The sequence below is a fragment of the Venturia canescens genome, chromosome 1, assembly GCF_019457755.1.
Source record: "Venturia canescens isolate UGA chromosome 1, ASM1945775v1, whole genome shotgun sequence".
Lineage (NCBI taxonomy): Eukaryota > Metazoa > Arthropoda > Insecta > Hymenoptera > Ichneumonidae > Venturia > Venturia canescens.
The window spans coordinates 20,101,312-20,121,463 of NC_057421.1; the positions used below are offsets into that span (position 1 = coordinate 20,101,312).

Genomic DNA, 20,152 nt, shown 5'->3' on the forward strand with positions numbered 1-20,152 from the left:
TCGGCGAAAGGATAATACACTTGGAATCGTTCGTAGAATCGATCGGTATCATCAAAAATAAATCTGCGCTTGCGAAAAGGATGAACGCAACGGAAAAATATTCGACTGAAAATGCGAATTCTATCACGATACGACAAAAATTATTTAGATGAATCCTTTTTTCGAGAAGTAAATTTCCATCTTTTTTTTAAGGTAGATCATACCCGAAGGATTGTATTTTATGGGTGTCTAAACTCGGTCGATTTTTACTTCCTAATTGAAGATATTATCACTCTAAATTAATTTCAGAGTTATTAATTCGAAATTGTAAATAAATTAGTTCAACCTATCTTTTGGCCGAACGAAATTACAAGCCATTAATTAATCGGGGATTCATCACTGACTGAACCCCAAATTTCATTCGTCTGTGCCTAAAATACTGTAGTTTTTATGTAAAAAATCGCTTTAAAGAGCCCAAAGAGAAAACATAAAGGGAAATTGATCTAGAAAAAGTATTAATAAAAAGACAGAAGAACTGTGACAGGACGACGCTGAAGTTTCCAACGTTGGAGTCCAACGAAATGAACGAAAAAAACGTTTGAAATTCACCAATTTTTTATTTCACGAATCGTTGGTGCAGCTTGAAAAACAACGAATCGCAAATTTGGCAGGGAACAAAATAGGAGAATTACTGGAATTATTGGAGAGTTTTTTTCGATTATTTCGTTGGACTCCAACGTTGGAAACTTCAGCATCATATGACAGGGTTGAGCCAAGCCAAGAAGAAACAAAATGCCGAAACAAGCAAGTGTGAGGTTATTCGAGTGCTCATTACCAATTTCGTTCGATCTTTAACGTAACATATATTTATCACCAGAAAGACAATCGTCTCGAATTTTTTCCCAAACCTTCGTAATATACTCTATTGTTATCGTGTTATTTTTCATAAACTTCGCAAGAAGCGTTCATTTGTTATATGGAAAGATAAACGATTTTTTACGCATAGTCCCTATAACCCTGTGTATTTTTCTTCATATTTAAGCATGTTTATTTCAATAACCAATAAGACGAACCCTTTAAAATTTGGAATGCGTGTCAGTCGACTACCCATTTAAACTCTGTGTAAATTTAAAGATTTTCTTAAGAAAACCATTTCGGGCATGAACTACCTTAAAGTTAAACGATTATAATCATATTTGTCTTAAAAAAGGATTTGTGACTGCCATAACAAGGAAGAATGATGGGCTCACAAAATGGAATTGATCAAGAAATTAACTCGATTATACGATAAGATTTTTTCACGATGACGTTCTTGGATAAATAAATAAGAGGTTTAAAACTTTTCTCGTCGCATATATTTCATCCCGTCGGATCTGGTCCTCATAACCGCGGAAGCCAATACTTCCTCGTAGAAATTTCCTACCGTATTGTATATCGTTACATAAACCATCATAACATCATCCGAACCACGTGAGAAGCCTCTCGAAACGTTACACTTGCGAGTAGCTATCGATTATTATCACCATTATCGGTGTTGCATTATAATCAGTTGGATTATTTCGTAATCATATGCGAAGCGAATGCACAATCCCCGATACTATAACGATTCTTTCACTGTAATTAACAGTTCATTGAATTACGTAATTTTCGAAATTTTTTTTTTCGAATCCACGATGTCAAAAAAATGTCAATATTCTACAAGATTTTTTATTCCTCTGCTACACTAAGAATAAAATTCATCAAATTATTCGTTGATCGAAAAATTTTGGATCCAACATTAATTTCATTGGCAGCAAGATGAATCGAATTGAAAATTCTTGTAGAAACAACGAAATTACCAGGGGCCAAATTATTTTGTTTCCAGAACTGGTAATTATTTATTTGCTCACCCATAATTTTCAGGTTCTTCTCTGGAATATTTGTTCGCATTACGATTAACGAATCGGGTGACCGGAAATCATTAGGAATAAAACGAGTCCGTGAGCTTATTTGAATTACATTTTTTTACCCAAACGTCAAATCGTTCGATTGCGTTGAGTTTCGTTTCCCCTAAATCGACGATTCGTTTCAGAGCATACTCAAATTATCTGGTCTCATTTGACGATGTGCCCGGATCGAATTTAAATATTTTAGACGAAAAAACGAAATTAGTTTCGATCAACAAAATTTTTTGGGCGAATTTCGCGATCAGAGTGAACGTGACACGAGCTCAAGTTACATTCGCAATCACAGTAATTATCATTTAATGTCGAATAGACGACAAACGTGAGGAATTTTTTCAATGACTCAGAACGGAAACCCGACAGAATAAAATCTCTGTGTCTACATACATTTATAATTCTATGCTTTATGTATGAGAACGATGGTAGATAGTAAAGCATGAGAATATTTATCATTTGTTTCGAAGATTGTTTTTTTTTTTTTTTTTTTCATTTCCAGAGTTTCCGGTTTGTGTCTCACTGATAATATTTTCATGCATATTATAAAAGCTGATTCATTCAATTGTAAGAAGACGTTCAGAGTTTTTATGAGGCGCAGAGATTATTCGAGTCGAAATTTTTATGACGGAGAAAAAAAATAAAAATTGGAATTTTTCAATAATAATTTTAATTGAACTCCCCAAAAAATATGCCACAAATTTTGAGAAATTTCAACGATCATCAAGAGCTTTTGTGTTCGACCCGAAGGTCGAATGAGCAGCAATTTCTTCGGTGATTAAGCAAGCTAAATTGGGAGTCGAGTATTGAAATGCTCTTGTAATTGGAAGCTCGATGAACTCGCTCGATTGACTGACAAGGTGCAGCGGATTCCGAAGATGGCTGATTATTTTCTTTGATCCGATGCACCTGCTGCTGCTGCTGCAGTTGCACCGCTCCAGGACTCGACGCGGGGTGATTGACTGGTTCGCGTTTCAAGTAGCGTGTATACCCGTATATACAACTATAAATATATACGTTGGGTGGACGCGGTCAAAAAATTTAGCAGCTGGCATTCACGCGAAACGATCAAATCATAAACAACTCATCGTCGTATCGCCAAATTTTCTTAAAGTTCGACGATTTGACGCGAATAATATTTGGAGTCCAGCTTTCGTGCGGAGCGGACGAGAAGTGTTGAATAATCTCCGGAGAAATTCGCTGAGAACGCAGAGAACGTTGAGGAAAATCGATTTTTCCATTTTTTTATGGACCTTCATTACGACTTTTATTTCAGCGATTCGTAAATCTTCTCTGAGTAACATCGATTAGAATTCCGACTCGAACGACTGCGAGGAAAAAACTGTGAGGGACGTAAACAACGTTTTGTGTTTGACAGAAAAATAGCAGCTGCCAAAACTGGTTTAGCTGGCGCACGACTAATTCAGAAGTGAATATGAAAAACATTTTTATCATAAGTTGCTTCAAACAGTGGGAAAACGACCAAAGAATCGTGGCAACAAAAATATGCTCGTTCGATCAAAATATTTTTGAACGAAACGCCTTCGCGACATCATTCAAATAAATTCCTCTCTCTCTCTCTCTCTTCGTGTTCTGAATTGATATCCAATAATATTTTATGCAAACAGCTCAACGGCGAGACGAGGAAACCTTCGATGAGGAATACTTGAGACGAGAATGTGAAATCGGGTGGCAAAAGTGCCCGGGAAATACAGGATTTCCCATCCATTTTTAATAAGCTATTTCACAACTTAGTTTGAATATTTTCGAAATATTCGGAGCGTGTATCTCAATCGCGAAAATGGCTGCAGAATAAAAGACGGAAAATCGGCTGGTTTTTTCAATCTATAAATATTTATGTGCGGCATGGATGAATCAACATATCGCGATGTCGTACGGTTACATACTTATAAACATAATTTATCTCGTATGGTCATCCATCTATATATATGTATTCGAGTAAATAAGGTGTGTTACGGCTTCTGGGAGAGCGTTATTGGTGTGTGAGGGAAAGGCAACGATGCGGATTTGCTTAAGGTAGATCGTGCCCATACGATCGTAGTTTATGGGTGTCTAAATTGAGTCGATTTTTACTTCCCAATTAAAGATATTATCGCTCTAAATTAACGTCAGAGTTATTCATTCAAAATTGTAAATACATTTTTCCAAATTTTTTTTTTTTTTGGCGAATGAAATTACAAGACATTAATTGAACGGGGATCCATCACAAACTGAACCCGAAATTTCATTCGTCCCTGGCTAAAATACTATAGTTTTTTATGTAAAAAATCGCTTTAAAGAGCCCAAAGAGAAAACACAATGGATCAAGAAAAAAGTATTAATAAAAAGACCGAAGGCTATGACAGGAATGAGCCAAGTCAAGAAGAAACAAAATGTGAAAATACGCAAATGTGAGGTTATTCGAGTGCTCGTTACCAATTTCGTTCAACCTTGAACGTAACATATCTTTATTACTAGAAAGACAATCGTCTCATGACGCTGAAGTTTGCAACGTTAGAGTCCAACAAAATGACGAAAAAACTCTCCAATGATTCCAGGAATTCTCCAATTCTGTTACCTGCTTAATTTGCAGTTCGCCGTTTTTCAGTCTGCACCAATGATTCGTGAAATAAAAAGTTGGTGAATAACGAATGTTATTTTCGTTAATTTCGTTGGACTCGAACGTTGCAAACCTCAGCGTCGCAATCGTCTCGAATTTTTTCCCAAACCTTCGTTATATACTTTATTGTTATCATGTAATTTTTCATAAACTTCGCAAGAAGCGTTCATATGGAAAGATAGACGATTTTTTACGCATAGTCCCTATAACCCTGGGTATTTTTATTCACATTTAAGCACGTTTATCTCAATAACCAATAAGACGAACCCTTTAAAATTTGGAATGCGTGTCAGTCGCCTGCTCATTCAAACTCTGTGTAAATCTCAAGATTTTCTTAAGAAAATCGTTTCGTGCATGAACTACCTTAATGTATACATCAAATCGATACGAGCACGTAAACACATAAATTTGTGTATCCCGATCGTTGAAAGTAACAAAGGCTTAAAAAGAGCGATTGGAAAGCAGTGGGAATCCGAGTTACGCCTTTACCCTGCGGAGAATTGCACGCTCTCGAAAGGAGCGCGAACGAAAATATTCCTCGGGACGAATCGCGAATGCCACACGCGTTTCTCTCTCCCTCTCTCGCTATTTCTCTCCTTCAGCCTTTCCATCTCTGTTCCGTTGTCCGCGTATCCACCGACGTGAAAGAGGTTGAATCGTGCGAATGAATTTCCACGGCGCGTTTGCAAAAGCCGCTCACCTTGCAATGTCGTCGGCCGCATATGATTGAGCTCGCGAGCAGGCCGCTGCACGGGGCAGGCCTTGCACGCGAAACGAGCCTCAAATCCGCGCCCCAACTTGAGAGAAAGTTACCGCGCGGTCAGCCGCATCCAAGAGGACTCCGAATCCAATCGTGCGACGAGATCCCTGATAACATCTCGCTCCAACGTTCTTTAATGCAATGACAAATCGCTCGATAGATCTAAGCACTGATTTTCTAGCACTAATCAGCTCTAACCAAACGACAAAAGCGCGCATCCAAGTACTCGCAATTACTTGACTTTATTAAACATTTTTGTACTTTTTTGATGATGAACGATTTCAGTCGTAACGTTTCATTATTATACTCCATTACGAAGCTGCAATGTGGATAAAAGTCATTGTTTTATAAGTGCATCGACAACGGCAGTTTTCGAGGACGCATCAAACGAGAACGTCTCAGCAAAGAACGGTTATCGCTACTTGACGATCAATTTTCCCATGACCCTGAAAAGATCTGAAAAAACTGATTGCCCACAGCTTACTTTATATCCGTCGAATTGTTTCACGGAGAAGAATTTGTGGATTGTTGCGTAAGAGGAAGAGAACGGGCATGTGGTGAACGCTCTCTGGTACGCAATCACCAGCTCGTGCGCTGGCTTCCGAGATGAAGACCCGAGATCGCGCGATCGTATGTCTATTTATATATACAATCACAAAGATGTGTGTATAATCGACTTCGTCAACGCCTCACCATAATTGTGAGATTAAAAGAACGGAGTGTGGCAATTGAAGCTAGCGACGGGAGAACAAAAACTCATGTACCGCCGCGTTCGCGGATCCCACGAAGTGTATAAAACCTCGCCAACGGTAAAGCGAAATTCCGCTAATTACGATACGTCCCGGCGTACAGAGAGAACATTTTTTTATAATTAACTTAATGAAGAGTGACAGAAAAGTGACCTCGTCGACAGTTTTTTTCCTTTTCAAGCCTCTCTGTCATCTATGGAGGAACGAAGGTCACGATTTTTTTCCAGACAGAAAATAATGTTTGAAACAGTTTATGGGTTTTGAAACAAAACACTCGCGAAATGAAGACTCGAAAAAACACTCTTCCTGCTCTCGCTTTTTTGTTATTTTTCTTCTGAGCTGACTCTGGCTCGGCACGTCCTTCGAGTTAACAACGGTATAATGAACGACGAAGAAGAATACGACGAAAAACTACAGAAAAAACACTCTTTCTTCTCATGTCTGCCGAGTTTTTTCGAGCTTCGTAATACCACTTGTGAGAGTCAAGTTTTGAGAATACTGTTAAACCTCAAAAATTCCTCTAGGGAAAAAAGGTTTTGGGACAAGTACATTGATGGTCCCTTGTTTCCTGATCGTATCACGAAAAATGTAAAAAAAATTATGAAACCAACTGTGAATAATTTCAACACAAAAATTCGAAAAAAATTCACAAATCATGAAAAAACATGGCTTTAAAAAAAAATACAAATCTGTATTTTTTTCTAAAAAATCAAATAAAACGTACGAAATAAAAAACCGAAAAATCGAGCTTGAAATCATTTTGGAAACCGATGCCTCATTCTTCTTATTTGAGAATACCGTTATGAAGATCAGAATACTTCAAAATTGTGGGAATTTTCGTCGAGCTTGTTGAAAAAAAAATTCAACGAATTCGATCTTTCCATTGAGAGTGTTCGCCGATTCATTGAAGGTCGACGAAGAGCACAATATTCTGCTCGCAATTGTTTCGATTTCGGTCGAATATTCATATTTTTCATTATGATTCTCACGTGCGACGATTGTGATAGACAATTAGTTGACAATAATGAAAACTGAGGCACGCGACTGACTGATCTCAGTGGTTACCTGTGTATATGGTGAAGTTTTTAATTTTTTAACGATATCTAATTTGTCTAATCAACGGAAATGGCACTTTGCGGTTAAGGGGTCTACCCTCATTAGACGGGCAAAAAGGAGACTATTTTCACGAATTTTTTTGACCGGTATAAGTTATAAATATGGATATAAAGTGTTGGGCCTAAAAAATACGCTCTTAAAATACATAAAAAAGTTTTTTTTGGCCAAGTATATTTAGACTGGCCGGATCTTTATAAAATTTGAGTATGATACTTTTAAATATGCATAATTTCAAAAAATGCCATTAAAAAAATGGATTTTTTGAAAATTCCAATTAGAATAGACCCCTTAAATGAGTTGCGGTATTCATGAGTAGGGAAATTGTGATTCGTGAAGTTCTGATCGATCGCGTTTCTATGGCAAGTCGCTGGTGGTTAGCAATCGTAAACACTCGACTTCTGATTTCAAAGCGAGTTTATTAATTTCGAGAATATTCGTCAACGCGGAGTCAAAAGCTCGACTTCTGATCGTGCGCCATTTGAAGAAAATCACAATTGAGCTTCATTATGCGTCCGGGATTGCAAACAAAATAGAAAATCAGTTTACGTCCACCCGCATCGAGTACTTGAAGAGAAATAATGAAAAAAATGAGGATAAAGCAACATGGAAGAAAAATGGTGGAGAACGAAAGGCACGCTAAGAAAATGGCTTTTGTGGAGGAAACAATGGGCCGCCCTATCTCGGCCAGCAGTGCTCGTGGAAACTCTGGACAATATCCAACCTGCAGCGTGCATGTGTGTATTCGAATGTGCACGGGGAAGCTCGAAACACTTGGAAAACATTGGTTCTGTGTCACGTTTTCTGGTTTTCCTCGGAGTGAGAACAAAAATGGAGGGCGAACTTAGACGAGTTGTGCTGCTCGGTGCTGCGGCCACTCTCGGATTCGTTTCACTAGAGAACGCGACTGAGGAAGACCAGACGAGAGGAGAAAAGATTTCTTTTCGCTCTTCTTTCAAGCACTCTTCGAAACGCCACGAAAATTACGACGATGCACTTGATTAGTTTGGCAGACCGCGCGGAATCGTTGATTAAATGAAATTATCCGAGATTTCTCTCATAGATTCGTGATGAGGGGATTGAAAAGAAACGCTGCAGGAAAAATAGTCGAGGAGCAGTGAGACCTACTGGCACGGTTCCCAGATAAATTCTATTTTTTTAATTGTGCATACTTTATCTTGACCCCGAATCTGAGTAACCCGAGAAACTGAACTTTAGTTCATAAATATTCATACAAACAAACAAGAACGGGATACGATTCGCAAATATATTGTCCCGCCTGTACTCAGCCAGGCTCAGAAATGTTGGAGAAATTACCTCCTTGCAAAATCTTCTCACCGGAAAACAGACGAGCAGGAACGAACACACGAAGCACATTGAAAGTCGTGGATCAATCAAAAGTAATCTGCGCCGGTCGATCCGGATGAAGCCGAACAGTTATCGCAGCAGATTCCGATTCCTTGAGTCCGCAAAAACCAGATTTTATTACTCGCGGCGTTCAATAACATAGTTTTGTCGTTCTAAGCGCTCGGAAGAAGAGATTCTATCGGGGGTTTTCGGGCACTGAAATTTTCGGGTAAACCGGTTACCCATGAAGCACGAACCCCGCCGACGTTAAACGTGGAACTGAAGAAAAGAAATTTCCACGCAGAAACTCAGCGAGCCCGACGAAAAGATAATCGTTCGATAGCAGAAAATGTTGACAGTGCTTTCCAGGCGTGCCAAAAGTATACACAAAATATTTACGATCATTTCGAACCTTGAGTCACGCCTTATTGAGGGTCCATGCAGACAAAATCGATAATGTATGAATGGACATTCTTCGTCGTGATCACAATTCACGAATATTATCATAATTCAATGGGCGAGGAATTGTTATCGAAATAGATGAAAGGAAAACATGGTTCGTTCGTTCGCTAAGCAGCTGATAATTGTGCAGGAAAATTAAAATTATAATTTGATCATACGAAACGATCGAATTGTTTTTCCAACAGGAAGCTACTTTCGATCGATGTTTGTTGAAATTTTTACGATTTTTACGATTTTCCCTTCCCTGATTGAATATTCGATCATTTTTTTTGCAGAGTAAATTCACGTTTCTCGTAAGAGATTTTGACATTAAGCTACGCATGGGTTTTCGAAATGGAGAATTTCTCTGTATCAACCTGAATAATAATTGCAAGCTTTTCCTGCTCCGTCTCTCCGGAATGGAAGCGAGCATATGCCGAATAAATTATCAAGCGAAAAAACTCGAGGATGTTTACATAGCCACGGTATATACGAATGGGGAAATCTTTCGTTCAGAAGCCCCTCGGAGTGTGATGACAGGATGAGTAAACGAGAGTTTTTACTATCACTGTCCTGCGGAAACGACGATTTTCTTATCGCACAACAAAATAAAATCTCAACGCTTCCGTTGATAGTGAATTCTAAAAATTTGTGCGTCCTCAGTGATAAAAACGGTAAAAAAACAAAAATTATTTTGCTTACCGTGATCACGAATTTGAGACAAATATTGATAAACCCTTGAAATCCAGATGACGCTGAAGTTTGCAACGTTGGAGTCCAACAAAAAGACCAAAAAAAGCTTCCAATAATTCTAGTAATCATCCAATTTCGTTCCCCGCCGAATTTGCAATTGTTAGTTTTTCAACCTGCACCGATACTTCGTGAAATGAAAAATTGGTGATTTACAAATGATATTTTCGTTCGCTTCGTTGGCCTCCAACGTTGCAAACTTCAGCGTCGTAAATCCAAAGTTTTCCATCGAAGTTTCGGCTTTTACGACGAGCCTTTCCTCTTTGTTGGACTCAAAAATAATTACGAAGAAAGCCAGAGAATAATGAAACATCGAAATTTTTGTTTTGTCTGAACTTCAATCACTGAAAATTCCAATATCGGCGTATTTGTATTGTTTTTCGTTGGCCAGGTTTGGGTTCAGTGGGCACAGACTCGATGGATTCGTCGCGAGAACGGCGCGATATTAGCGGTCGATCTTTTGAAAGCTTTGATGAAAAATCCAGGCCACAGGGAAGAAAAACGCACGTTTTAAATTTGGAGAAAACGCCAATCTCGAATGTTCGTAGTGAAAGTGAGAAAACAGTGCAAACCACCGTTTTCGATTCCACTATCCAATCATTGCCATTGTCCACAGTTAGTAACAATCCTGATGAAAGCCACGTTTATTTTCCTCCCTGGAGGACAACAACAGCGACATCTATCGGAAAGAGATCGAAGCGAAATTATTAGTCGCCGGTGAAGAAGATTCCTCCAGCTTGGCTGAGCGCAGCCGATAAATTTAATCTCTTGTGGTCGATATGCTCGAAGAGGAATTCCGTAGACCAGCAACAAAAGCTCCTGGGCAATTCTCACCGCATTTCTCAACCCGCTTTTCAGCCCCATCCAATCTCCGAGAGATCATTACGGAGCACTCAGGAAAATGGATTTTTTTCTCTCTATTCTCTCGTCCTTTCTTATTCTCCTGTTCGTGTCAGCTGTACTCCGCTTCGTGGTGTTCCTAATGCTCTCGGCCAACTGCACTTTGGTGTGATATCAAAGGAATCTCATTTCTTTAAATGTGGAAAAAAGTTGCTTTCATTTTTTCGTGCATAAAGAAATGAGGGGAATAATAAATTGTTTTGATTGTATTTTATCGATGAATAAGCGACTCTGGCCATGGAGAATTTTGAGACGGAACTTTACGGAGTAATCCCTCCGTGCTATGAAATTCACGGAAATGTTACAATGAAAAAAATTCGTTTTTGTCTCAGCAAACAATGGAGGTCACCGATCGTCGAGACTTCCACTGGAATGAGAATTCCCTCGCAACTATTCTGATGGGGATTGAAGAACGAGGTCTTCAGGAAACTCAACTCCGTCGAGCACAGTATTGGAATCCATACTTTTTTCAGATTTAGAAACAGCCGCACTTACGACATCGCCGGAACTGCTTGAAATTTTGAATTCTTTTCATTCGTGATATTCGAACTCGTGCTTTTTGTTTAATTAATTTCATTTTCGAGGGGTTGATTTAGCCCAAGTTTTTACGAGCCATTCCCTGACATTTTCCCTGTTTACTCGCTCATTTCGCTCACTTTTCTAGCCTCTCGAGATGAAGGTTCCAAAATAGCTCTCGAGAATCGGAGCCTGCCGAAACTTACGAGCATTTGTCCGTGCACTTTTCAGTGCGTTTGGGATTTCCTCTGCGCAACACTTCCACAAACTCAAGTGTCACACTTCGAAGAATGATGTTGAAATATAAGAGAAAAAGTAAAAAAAATTCTCACGAGAATCCCAGCCGGTTCGTTGATTCAGAATTTTTGAAAAAAAATGTTGGTGTCTTTTTAAAATATTGAAAATCGCCTCTTCATAGCCGACGTTCGTAAATTAAAGAGAACCACAAAGACGCGTGCGAGTTTAAGGACGTCTACGCTTTTTTCGCGACGTCGACGGTTTCCTTTATCTGCGAGGGGGATCTTTGCATTCGAAAATTTGCGGAGCATTGAACCGAGCGTGTTCTTAGCCCCGAGCGCCCCGAGAAGTCTGGAGCTCACTTTCCTGTCCACGAGTCGAGCGAGCGGGACCCAAACGCATTGGATCAAAGGCCCTAAATGGAAATTCCAGGTCTCCGCATTGGTAGGGGGAGTTAAAAAACTGGCCGTGGACGTTCAGACTGGTCGGAGACGACAACGACGATGGAACCGAGAAACTCTCGTGGGAGCGCAGTTTTCCTTTGCTCTTCCACTCATTTCTTTTCCCATCCAGTCTGTGCCTTGGAGAATGACTCAATGGGAGCGACCGCGGAGAAACTCAACAAACTGTACGTTAAATAATGAGCATTCGAACCGTTGAATGATCTTTTTCCTCTAAAAGATGGTTTTTGTACTGAAAAATGTGAAACTTTCATTGTTGCTTGAACAAAACGATGGTCTGATACGAGGATAAAAATGATTGGCGGGACGCAGAGTTGTTTTTTTTAGTAGCGTTAAACGCTCGTCGAAAATAACAATGATACGTAAAATTATTCATAAGCTTTGACAACTCGCTCATTTTTTTATCAAAAGCAGCAGTAACAGTTTTTAAACTGTACAGGAAATTATATTCACTTATGATTTCCTGCGATTTCAAACAGCCTCCAACACGAATCAACGCGATTCTCTTAGCTGTATTTCATGCAAAGGAGGATTTAGGGAGAAAGAAATACAAATTGATGTTTCAAGTCAAATATAGATTGAGAGCTTTGCTGTCAATTTTTAAGGGACTCATCGACGGTTTGTCCTCTCTTTTCAACGACGAGCATTCCCAGTCGTTAGGAATGCAATACACGGCGCCTCGGACGAGTTAAAGTTTTCTTCGAGGGCTCTTTGCCAGCTGGTTTTTCGATAGAGGAATATTCGAGACAACGAGAAAAAGGAAGTGAAGGAGAGAGAGAGCGAGAGAGAGAGAGAGAGAGAGAGAGAGAGAGAGAGAGAGAGAGAGAGAGAGAGAGAGAGAGAGGAAGAGAGAAATAGAGAGGAAAAGAATAGAAGGAATGGAGGCAAAAGAGGGGGAGAAACCGAGGTCTCGTGGTTCGTTGGAGCACCTGCACGAGGGCTTTTCGTGAAATAAAAGAAAAACGAAGTGTCCGCAGCTCGAGGGAATGACCCTTGTGGTGCATCGGTTCCGAATAATAATAATAACAATCCTTATTATTATTATTGGTCCTCCAATTATTATGATTATTGTCCTTCCCCCATTGAACGATAATTCGTTCAATAAGGCAGTTTGAAAAAATGTAATATTATAATTTATTCGCCTCGCTGCTCTTGCTCGTTCGTATGCAAATGTCTAACGTACGAGACCGAGAATTCGAGGTGGAACGTCTCGAGAATGCCAACGAATGAGTCACGCTTCTACGACAAGTGAAATCATTTTATCGCTTTAGATAACAAATTTTACGGGCTTCGTAATAAATATGAGTCACCGGTGTAATGATATCGATAATTCTCGCAATTTCTTGTATTTTTTTGGAACAGAGAAAAGGGATTTATTTCAAGATGATCGAAAGCAAAATTTGAAAAAGAAAGAGGAAAAAAAATGTTGAGAAAAATGCAAATTGGACAATATGAAAAGAGTAAAAACTTTGAGAGAATTTCTTTTTCTTTATTTTTATTGACTGCTGAAAAGGATTGGTCAGCAAAGTCAATAAAAACATTTATTGCCCGCTTAAAAAGATGACCGCTCGAAAGGTGCATTTGATTGAAATTGCAATAAAAAAAAAAAAACGTTGACAAATTTTGAAGGAAAGCCCCATTGCGACCCAAAAAGAAATGGTTTTTTTTTTCATAAATTGCAAAAAATTACGTTGAGTTTGAGTGTAAAAAATAATTCAACTTTCTCAAAATTCTGAAGAGTACAATATTTCCTCAGATACCCCGTTTTGACCGGTCCTCCTTAAATAAGGATGAAAACAACAGAAAAATGTTGATGAAAGCAATGAAGAAAAACGTTTGTTCAATTACCTGTATTTCTAGGAGCAATTCAGTCTTCTTTCGACGTATGTCGATCAAATTTTTTTGTTGCTCTGGCGTCAATTCTGTAAAAGTAGAAAAAAGCGAAGTTTATACTCGGCCATTCTTATCGTGAATTTCGGTGTTTCAGTAGTAGCAATTGCTTATCGTCGTGATAACTGGCTGAAATTCCCTGCAATTATAGATTACGTTCACGAATTGACTGCGACCGAAATTGCCGGTGAATGAAAATGTTTCGACGCGAATTGATCGCGCTCGGTTGAAAGTGAGTCACGTGTTCTACCGACCAACAATCTACGCTGGTAATTAAACACACAAGAGGTAGAAACCGTTGAAAAGGCATCTCCGAACAATGGCGGGCATCTCTGGCGTTCGGAAGTGGCGAGATGGGACTCGTGAGGGAGACAAGAGAGTCTTGGAAGGCATTAAATACCCATTTTGTATGGGCTTTTCTGTCTGGTACCTTAAATTCAAAGTCTATAAACAAGTTTCCAGTAAAAGCTTCGAACTCACGGTGGAAACTTGGGAGTGCATTCACTCAAAAATTTATACTTTCATTCAAAGAAGTTCTAGAGTCTGATGAATTTCACGGCATAATCGTATTCGTACGCGGAAATAATTAAACTGTAATATTTAGGGCGAAATTAAATATAAAATTTACCAGAAATATTTCACTAACGAAAAATATTTATTCCAGTAACGGACTGTAAAATTTATAACGCTGATGTTTGCAACGTTGGAGTCCAACGAAATGATCTAAAAAAGCTCTCCAATAATTCCAGTAATTCTCCAATTTTGTTTCGTACCGAATTTGCAATTGTAGTTGTTCAACTTCCACCAATCACTTCGTGAAATAAAAAATTGGTGAATTACAAATATTTTTTTCGTTAATTTCATTGGACTCCAACGTTGCAAACTTCAAGGTCGTTAAAATTTTCAATATTTTGCCCCGAATTTTCAGTTTTATAATAGTAAATATTGCAGATTGTGAAATTCACGGTACGTGAACTAAAATTTACAAAAGGTTTAGTGAGTTTTACGGTGCATCACGGTTAAATGTCTTTGGCCGAACGTAGGTATCGATCACTCGTTTCCGAATTTCGTAGCACACTGAAACGGTGATTTACACACTTCAACGAAGGACTGAGCATATAAAAAAATTGGGGAAGTAGGCCGATATGGCAACAAAAAAGAAATACTGTGAACAATGGATATAATTTTTTTATAGGAAAATTCGATTTCTTTTCCACAATAATATGATGAATTGCAGCTCGTCACCGCATTTTCGTTACTGGACGGTAATTTTCAAATTTGATTCTCTCCGTGTACGGAACCCTCTGAATTTTAGACATTAAAGTTGGAACTGGTTCGGGAAAATGAAAATATGAAAAAATGGAAATGATTTTTATGCAATTTTTTACTTCGAGCGAACATTTACGAAATAAGAAAACTCGGAATTGTTTCCTCGTTAAAAAAAATCGTCCTCGTGCCTTAAACGCCTGATGCATTGTCAATTCACGTTCACCTACACACGTGAAGATGAAGGGTGAGAATGGGAATTCGAGGGTCTTTCTCCGGCAGCAAACGCGGTTGACGATCGTCGATCATTACAGCCAATTTACCCAAAGTTCTAAAGATAGAACTCTGAAATTAAGGCTGCATTCACGCCTCCCGTATCCAGGGCATTTCATCCCGTCAACCGCTGTGTTATATTTCGAACTTGCCAATGACACTTTTTCACAACCTCCTAAAAAGCCGACGACACAATTCCATGCATCAATTTTCCATAGTTGAAGATGACGCTGAAGTTTCCAACGTTGGAGTCCAACGAAATAATCGAAAAAAACTCTCCAATAATTCCAGTAATTCTCCTATTTTGTTCCCTGCCAAATTTGCGATTCGTAGTTTTTCAAGCTGCACCAACGATTCGTGAAATAAAAAATTGGTGAATTAAAAACGTTTTTTTCGCTCATTTCGTTGGAGTCCAACGTTGGAAACTTCAGCGTCGTTAGTTGAAGCGACAAAACTTTATGACGCTGAAGTTTGCAACGTTGGAGTCCAACGAAATGATCTAAAAAAACTCTCCAATAATTCCAGTAATTCTTCAATATCGTTCTCTGCCGAATTTGCAATTCGTAGCAATTCAACCTACACCGATGCTTCGTGAAATAAAAAATTGGTCAATTATATAAATGTTTTTTTCGTTAATTTCATTGGACTCCCACGTTGCAAACTTCAGCGTCGTAAAACTTTTTTCCTGCCTTAAAATGGTACAAAGATTTGAACATTTGAGAAAATCCATGAACGTTCTCATTCCAACCAAATTTTCACAATTTAACATTTAAAAAATCACGTTCAATAAACAAATGCAAACAATGGCTTTGTCCATGTAAAAAAATTCATTTCCCTCGTGTTAATAAAAAGTTGAACGCCTGAATATGAAGATCGTACCAAAACCAATAACACCTTAAAACAAGAACTTTTGCGAGTTCGTGCTGCAAGTAATTAATGGAAAAGGTATTTTGCCTCGAAGTTTGTCGAGAATAATGCATAGTCGTTTGCTTCGCGAATGGATGAGAGTGAAGAGAGCATTAAACCACGTCCGCGTCGTGTATAGCTATTTAGGCGCATATTCGCAGGGGCACATATGTTCGTACGAAGCCACATGCATAGAAGTGTGAATACGTCAGAACATATCTGATATAAACGACGTCAAAAGGGGAGCTGGAAATTTGATTAGAAATTCCGCCCGAGCCGACGTCAGAATTCATTTCGTCATCGCGTCCGGTGCCAAGAAAAACTTCAATCTCATTCCGTACTCGATTAAATGAAAAAAAAAAAAAAAAATCAGAACAAAAAAACCAACAACTTTCGTACACGATGAACAATCCGATTCAATTTCGAGCTCAATTAACCACGAAAAAGTGCTTTAAATTCCTCCCCGACGTTTGGTCATTTAATTTCAAGGTCACCATCCCACTGCCGGATCAGAGAGCGTAAATCGATGCACAGATGTGCAGTTATGTACACGTTCATCGTCGTAATGTGTTATTTTATGCAGGCTATGAATGAACTGCATACACGATTGTGGGACCGATTCGCAATCCCCCCTCGATCATTGTGCACATACGTAAAAATGTATGTGTGTATTTATGTTTATGTAGATACATATATTTATATATAATAGCGCACAAAGCCCGCATTATTACGAGGCGCGACACAACAGTGTACCGTAACATTTGTTTTCTTCTTCGTTGCCCTCTCTTCCGCTCTCTTTTTCTCTCTTCCTTCCCTCCCCCCCCCCCCCCCCCGCCGTCTATTCCTCTTGCTCTCTAAGACACACGCACGAATTCTCTCACCTGTCCATATGCACCTGTCCGCGCGCGCGAGGAAGTTACGCAATGATACTTGAACGCACGTAAGGCGCTCGGGTACGCTAACCCCGGGAATAACTCGGAGCTTCCTTCATTACGGGGCATCATTTCACAACAGTAAACAGAGCACATGTCTTCGCGCGCACTCATCGAACGGAGAGAAACTTCTTTTTCGCTGATTCGATCGCCGAAAGCTCGGGTCGGCCAAGCTGGGAAGAACTTTCGAGATTTTTTTCCGCTTGCGGCTTCTCCATTCGTCCTAATTTTCGTGAATTTTTTATTTACTTTTGTGGCCGAGGACGCGTGCTAGGAGCTCAGGGAATGAGGTTTTATTAACAGCTCCGATATTGAGTCGCGATTTGTGATAAATTAAGCGAAATTTGCCGAATGGAAGATGGTAGGTTTAGAGAAATGAAAACAATCGAGATGTGAAATTCGAGTCGCTGGCTGAGGACGAATCGTTAAATTTTAATGAACGTCAAGTTCTAATGAATAAAAGTCAAACGAGATTGTCGGGATAATTAAATGCCGTAATACACTTGACGCGAACGCACTTATACTGAAACTTAACAGAAACTACTGACTTCCGGCTATATCCGAAACTCCCATACGCTTCCAGAACTCACGTGAAATTTAAACCGAACGAGTATTTGCTCATTTGGACTCGGTGGAATTGAAGACTGGCTAAATTTACGCTGCCACCGGGAAGCAGAACAATTAGAAACTGTTCCCATGCCACAAGGAAATGCTCTTATGCCTCTATATTGCACCTGCATGAAAACAGGGATCGTTTCCAAACCAGAGTAATGTGTGCGACGAAAAACGATTTCTCCCATTTTTCTATTCTCTTGATTAATAAAAAAAACTCTGATTTTAACATTACGAACTATCTTGACATGAAAAAAAACCACAACACGAGAAAAAAGTCACCCGGTATGCATAAAATAAACGAGCAAAAAAGTTGGCCGTGTAGAGATTCGCACTGAACGAACTCGGCTAACGGGGTCGACGAAACGTCTGCGAGCTTGTTCAATCCCGGCGATAAAACCTCACGCTCGTGCAATCGAACTAACGCGGTCTAGCCAGTGCTAAATACCTCGTTACGTTTTGTTCGCTCAACGAAATCAACGTTAGACCGAATGAGTCATGGGATTACACGATTTATCTAAATTATCACGATTTTATTAGACACACTGTACTGCCCAGAGATCGAAACTCTACAAAGTTACACGCTTACACGGATTCAGAATTCTCAATCAAGGGCCACTGAAGCGTGATTATCCGAGGCGAATATTTTTTTCTACTTTTGTTCAAACGCACGGGGAATAGTCGACATTTCAACACAGAGTTTGAACGGAGGCACGTTGATTGGAAAACACGATTTTGAGTGGTTGACAGTTTTGGATTTTTCACTGGTAGGATGGTACTAAAATTGTACATCGATTTAGTTACGTCAAACTCCAATGTAAAGGTTAACACAGCACAGGTTTTTCCGAGCCAATAAAAATTGAAGCTAATGACCGTGATGAAAGTGTACACGCGCGATGAATTATCGATGGATCCTTGGAAATCTCATAAAAACTCATGCATTCTGTGCACATTCAAGGAGATTTTTTTTCTGATATGAAAAAAGCGGTTTGTATTGCAATGATTGAAAATTCGTCATCATATGAGCGCAAGAACGTTCATGAAGTTAGGTTAGGTTAGGTTAGGTTAGGTTAGGTTAGGTTAGACTCTCACTTGACATTCCATACTTCACTGAATCTTTACGGTCCATTGTCGCAAAGTAAAACAACCAACAAGATAAGAAAAGTTGACGTAACAATATTCTCTTGGCCACGAGAACTGCAGATACTATCGACTCGAACTATGTACGCTTTCGTTCGATACGTACAAAGACGAAAGTGAGTGATGAGAGAGGGAGAAAGAGAAAAAACGATGGAACTATGCCACAGCCCTACTTTTTCTTCCAATCGGAGCTCCGGTATAAATTTTTCTTTCTTACCGTGAATACACATTTTACTGAAAACTCGACTTCTGTGTGGTTCAGTCAGTTCAGTTTTGAAAAATCTGCCTTGCTTTTTGATCGAGAGGACCCACTAAATCTACGGACAGGCTTGAGCTCTCTCTTCGTAACACGAATCTCTTTCACTGTGATTTCTCGTACATTCACTTGTTTTCATCGTTGCATCGAGAATAGATAATAAAAACAGAGTGACACGTTTTGATACATTTTTCAAAAACAACTGGGTTCCGAGATAACCTGCACTCCGATAAAATAACGAATGAGAATTTTTTTTTTGTTTATTCGATGGAGGTAAAGAAACGTTTTGTTTAGTTAACACGATGCCATTTTCAAATGCTATTCTTTAGATAAAATTATGATTACGAAAGCGTTGGAGAAATGTTATTGTTTTATATATACGTAGTTGTCGAGTGTATGCAACTGACGCGCACGCGCCAAAACACAATCAGGAGGGGAAAAACTGTTCCTTCCTAGTCTCGTAAAGCAAAACCATCGACCAAGACAAATGAAGAAAAACCATTTCCCCTACGTTCCGTTTGGAATAATTTTATTGTGGTCGCACATATTTTTTTGCAGTTATTTTAATTGTGCAAGGTGTGGCCTTGAGTACTCGTTCTTACCCGTGGTTCCAAACTGATCGACCTGTTGTGACCCGGAGTTCACGGCCGAACCACCGAGGCCATCAAGGTCCTGCCACATATCCGTGAAAACCAAATGTATATTTAAAAATTATGTTTCACTCTTTGATGGATATTCCGGTTGTGTGACAAATAAACGTTCGACGCGCGCTCGCACAACCGACAAACACGACACCTCACTCGAGCGGCGCCATTTTCACTGTGTGTTTCGGTACACGGACCCCCGAGAGCTCGGTGGGATTTTATATATTTTCTATATAACGGAGCAAGCGCCATTCTCACGTACAGCGTTACCCATGGCAACCGTACGTTGAATCTATCATATTACATCACTAACTCACTTTCGTTGGTAAAGTAGGTTTCCCAAGTTATCAACTTTTATCAAAAATAGAAAATATTAACCTTAATAAGAACGCCATAAATATGGCGTTTCAATTGGGATTTATC

The 20,152-nt window shown here is 39.2% G+C and overlaps 1 protein-coding gene across 5 annotated transcripts in view; it reads right to left on the minus strand.

Moving 5' to 3' along the window:
- The window catches only part of step (cytohesin steppke), a 47,564-nt gene extending 27,647 nt beyond the window's left edge, over nt 1-19,917 (minus strand). For 2 of the 5 annotated variants that reach the window (XM_043415126.1, XM_043415121.1), the window contains exons 1-2: nt 19,688-19,917; nt 13,659-13,732 (exon numbers count right to left, since the gene is read on the minus strand). In XM_043415126.1, the coding sequence (XP_043271061.1) occupies nt 13,659-13,732; nt 19,688-19,766 (153 nt within the window). In that variant the 5' untranslated portion in view covers nt 19,767-19,917. Of the gene's footprint in view, nt 1-8,475; nt 8,767-13,658; nt 13,733-19,046; nt 19,075-19,687 lie in introns of those variants that run through there. The other 3 variants (XM_043415138.1, XM_043415154.1, XM_043415145.1) reach the window with 3 other exon arrangements.
- Nucleotides 19,918-20,152: the final 235 nt, after the last annotated feature.